The 3,807-nt window shown below is 42.1% G+C and overlaps 1 protein-coding gene across 1 annotated transcript; it reads right to left on the bottom strand.

The window, feature by feature from the left end:
* Positions 1-788: 788 nt before the first annotated feature.
* Positions 789-2,849, bottom strand: CXCL6 (C-X-C motif chemokine ligand 6). Its single transcript, XM_003931966.4, has 4 exons — positions 2,650-2,849; positions 2,389-2,521; positions 2,197-2,280; positions 789-1,856 (listed from the first exon to the last, which is right to left on the bottom strand). Exons 1-4 carry the CDS (start codon positions 2,759-2,761, stop codon positions 1,835-1,837), a joined length of 351 nt encoding a protein of 116 aa, XP_003932015.1. The 5' UTR covers positions 2,762-2,849; the 3' UTR covers positions 789-1,834.
* Positions 2,850-3,807: the final 958 nt, after the last annotated feature.

Here is a 3,807-nt window from a genome sequence, read left to right as displayed (position 1 = left end):
GAGGTCTTAATACAGTTAGATGAAGAAACCTATAAACAAATAAAAGCAATGCAAATGTGTTTGTTATAATTCAGATGTCTAGAAGATGCTATGAGAACACCTAGATGGAAACCACAAGCTTTGCTGAGTGTGCCAAGAAAAATTCACGAAGGAGATATTGCTTGAATTGAGTTCTGAAGGATGAACTCTCTGCAGGGGCGGGAGTGGGGTTGTGGGTCTTTTTTTTTTTTTTTTTTTTTTGTCTTGGAGGACAATCCTCCTCCTATATGCGTAAAAAGGTAAGTGCCTTCCAGATAGAGGGCCTAGCAAATGCAAAGTCATAGTCCAGAAAGAATACTCCCAGTTAGGGAACTGAATGCCTGACTATAGTGAACGTGAGGCACAAGGGAAGTTGAAGTGCCGAAGATCAGGAGTGAGATGAGACAGGGCCTTATTCATTATGTTTAGCAACTTTAATTTCATGTCTAGGAAACAGGGAGCCATTTAAAAATTTAAATAGAGAAATCTTACATTATTTGTGTTTTCTAAAGATTCCGGAGGCTATTGGTTCTGTGATGGAGTCATTGGAAGGGGACTGAGCAGGCAGAAAAGTTGAACCAACGTAATGGTATTGAGGAGTGAGGGGCCTCTCTGCCAGTCAGAGAGGAGCAGAATTAATATTTTGAATAATGCATAATTAAAGATAAATAGTAAGAGTATAAGCAAGAGAAATGGCATTAGTGGTTTAGAAATCTTTTATTGTTTCCCCAAACTACAATATAAGTACTAAAAACCAAGGAGACACACAGTTTTTAAAAAGTGCAATTTTAATATAGTGAATGTGATATTTGTATAATTTCTTATAACAAATGGTCAAAACCTTTAAAAGATACACAATAGCTATGTAGAAATCTTACTTAGCAATGATGTATGGTTTTTGAAGACTAAATGATGAATTTATATTCAAATTGTTCAAATATATTTTCTAAACTTTCAGAGTACAGATAATTGTTAAGTTTGCTTTTATTTAAAAAATTAAGAGGATACATTTCTATGTAAATTACCAATCAGGAATTTATCTGTTTTCTAACTTCTTGCTCTATCTAAGTGTATATTTAGTGACCAGAATTATAGTCATGTTATAGTGAATAAATAGCATATAAAAATCAAAATTTAATGAGTAAATCATGACATTATGCCATACTAAGAAGACATTAAATGTCTAAAGCTATAGGAAGATAATGTATTAGTCCTAACAGAACTTAATTTTTTAGAAATTCTGAATAAGGAAATATATTTCTGCACAGATAACAGTATGAGACACCGAGCGTTCTGATACAACTTAAATAGCACCCTAGAGTAAAGAGTAACATATTCCCCAAGAAACAGAACTAGAATATTTCCTATTTTACGAGTAGAGTGGATGAGGACAACAGGATATCGCCCTCAACAGCATTCTAGTGAAACATTATTCCATATGAAATCCACAGCCTTTTAGGTAAGACTTTAAGGAATATATGATAGAAATACAATAGTTACCTTCAATTCAATATTCATTGAAAAACTAACAACCAGTGATTCTTTGCTCACATTGTGGTCAATTGCCAAAGAGTCCAATAACTTAGTAGGTAAAACAACGGAAATATTATGCTGAATACTTCATTAGTTGAGCAGTAAACTTCAGGGACAAGCAAAGGCTTTCGCTACATTCTTCAAAGTAGGGAATCCACAAAGAAAATTGACCGCCGGAAAAACCGCCGCCAACCCTTCCTTCTTGACTTCACTGGGTCCAGGGATCCCCAGAATAGTGCTCCACTGAAGACTGGGCAATTTTTACCATGCATGGTTGTTTCTCTCACTCATTTTTCTTGTTTCCACTGTTGAGAAAACGGTTATATTAATATAACCAACTCCCACATTCCTGTCTACTGCATTTGGTTTTCAAAAGTGTTTGGTGGGGAAAAGAAAATCAATAAAAGCAAAGGGCAGACCAAAAAAAAAATAGATCTCAGTAATGAGGCCTGTGTAATTGTTCAGGCATGTAAGATTGTTGATAAAGGTTTTCTCAGGACACTCCAGAAAAACTTTCCTTATTCTTCTTAAGAACCTTATAATTCTAAACACGGTCTAAATACTACAGAGAGAATAAGGACATTGTGAAATCTATGCTTTCCCTAGAAGATACTAAATCACCACAAAGATCAAAGTGACAAATACCTGCCCAAAATTTTCTGGATGACTTTCTTTAGAAAAGGGGCTTCCGGGTCCAGACAAACTTGTGTCCCGTCCTTTAGGGAGGCGCTGAAGAAAAGAAAAAGAGGATGCACTCATGAGCCACAAAGGTCGACGACCCAGGCTGGAGAACTTGCGAAAGTCACAGTGGACACAGCAACACAGGGGAGAACTTACACCACTTCCACCTTGGAGCACTGCGGACCTGCCGGGAACACCTGCAGATTACTGATCATTTTGGCGTTTACTCTCGGCATAACGTGTAAACAAGTGCAACGCAGCTCTTTCAGCACAACAGAGATAGGACCGGCTGGGGAAGAAAAGAGAAATATTTTTATAGGGCAGGTTGCTGGGATAATTCCCTGGAAAGCAGCGGCCCCGCAGAGGTTGGGATGCACCGCTGTGCCCCAGTGCGTCCCACGTGCCCTGCGCTCTCACCGCTGGCGAGGGGCCCCGGCGCCGTCAGCAGCAGGAGCAGCAGCGCCAGCGGCGCGCACAAGGAGCCCGAAGGACCGGGGAGACGCGCCGCGCGGCTGGACAGGAGGCTCATAGTGGTCAGGAGAGCGCTGCGAGGGGGCGCGGGTTCCTGGAGGCGCAGAGATTGAGGGATGCGGAGCACTGTGGCTTCCTCATGCCTTCTGCACTCCTTTTATTTGCACTCATCCCTTCCCCCTCACAGGAAATTCAAGCTTTGGGATGCTGGGGAAATTCCCTGAACTCGGGGGGCAGTGTGGAAAGAAGAGGTTAGTGGAGAGGGGCCAGATGATGGGAACTGCGGGAGGGTGGCTGGGAGGAGCTGCTTGCACCCCTATGGAGGAGGCCTTTGCAGCCGCACCCCGCGGTGGAGGGCGATTCATCAGGCCCTCATCCCCTGAGCCTGCGGGAGGGAGCAGGGATGCCAGCTTATCTGAGGACACAGCACTCTGGGAGATGATCCTCCTCTCCATCTAGAGAGAACAGATGGAACCAAAGTAGCGGGATCTCTGACTTGAGAAAAATTTCTGCAAGTCGATCCTTTCTAATTATTATTACTAAAGAAATGTTACTCATGATTATTTCCCTAAACTGAAAGTCCTTCCTCTCTTTCAGACAGGTCATTAGGTTTTTTGAATGACTTTATGATTCCCTGAACTTCAACCAGCGTTAGAAGCCAAGATAACTCGAAGAAAGGGGCTCTCTCCCCACCTGAAGTCAGTTACCTGAATGGATCCCAAAGTGAAGTCTGTTTAATAGACCTTGTATACTTGTAGTTTAGCAAGCATATGTGTGTCAAGGCAGTTTAATAATCAAAAATATCTTCAAAATCACCCAGCAAATTGCCAGGGAAGATAATGTACTTTGGCAGTTGCTATGCTATTGAATTGGAAGAGATTTTGGTCTTACTGGGAGTGTAGTATGGGGAGAATAGACTAAAGCTTGCCAGGAAGCCGAGGCCTGCACCACCTCTCGCCCCACCCGAGGTGTGTATTTGATGCGTTTGGAGATGCTGAGGGAGGCTGATGAATTTGAGGGGCTCATGTGAAGTTTGCAGCAATTTGGCAGCATAATAGCACCCAGTCTGTTTTCCCCCAAACAATTTCATAGGGGAGGAGTGCT

Source organism: Saimiri boliviensis, chromosome 3 (genome assembly GCF_048565385.1).
Source record: "Saimiri boliviensis isolate mSaiBol1 chromosome 3, mSaiBol1.pri, whole genome shotgun sequence".
NCBI lineage: Eukaryota > Metazoa > Chordata > Mammalia > Primates > Cebidae > Saimiri > Saimiri boliviensis.
The sequence above is the reverse complement of the archived record's forward strand: the minus strand, read 5'-3'. Positions and strand labels throughout refer to the sequence as shown.

Excerpts from the sequence above, each read along its gene's own strand:
- CXCL6 (XM_003931966.4), bottom strand. The coding sequence starts at position 2,761 with ATGAGCCTCCTGTCCAGCCGCGCGGCGCGTCTCCCCGGTCCTTCGGGC. Across the intron at positions 2,281-2,388 it reads TGCTCCAAGGTGGAAGTGGT|CGCCTCCCTAAAGGACGGGA; the intron begins GTAAGTTCTCCC and ends TCTTTTCTTCAG. Across the intron at positions 1,857-2,196 it reads ATCCAGAAAATTTTGGGCAG|TGGAAACAAGAAAAATGAGT; the intron begins GTATTTGTCACT and ends TTTTCTCAACAG.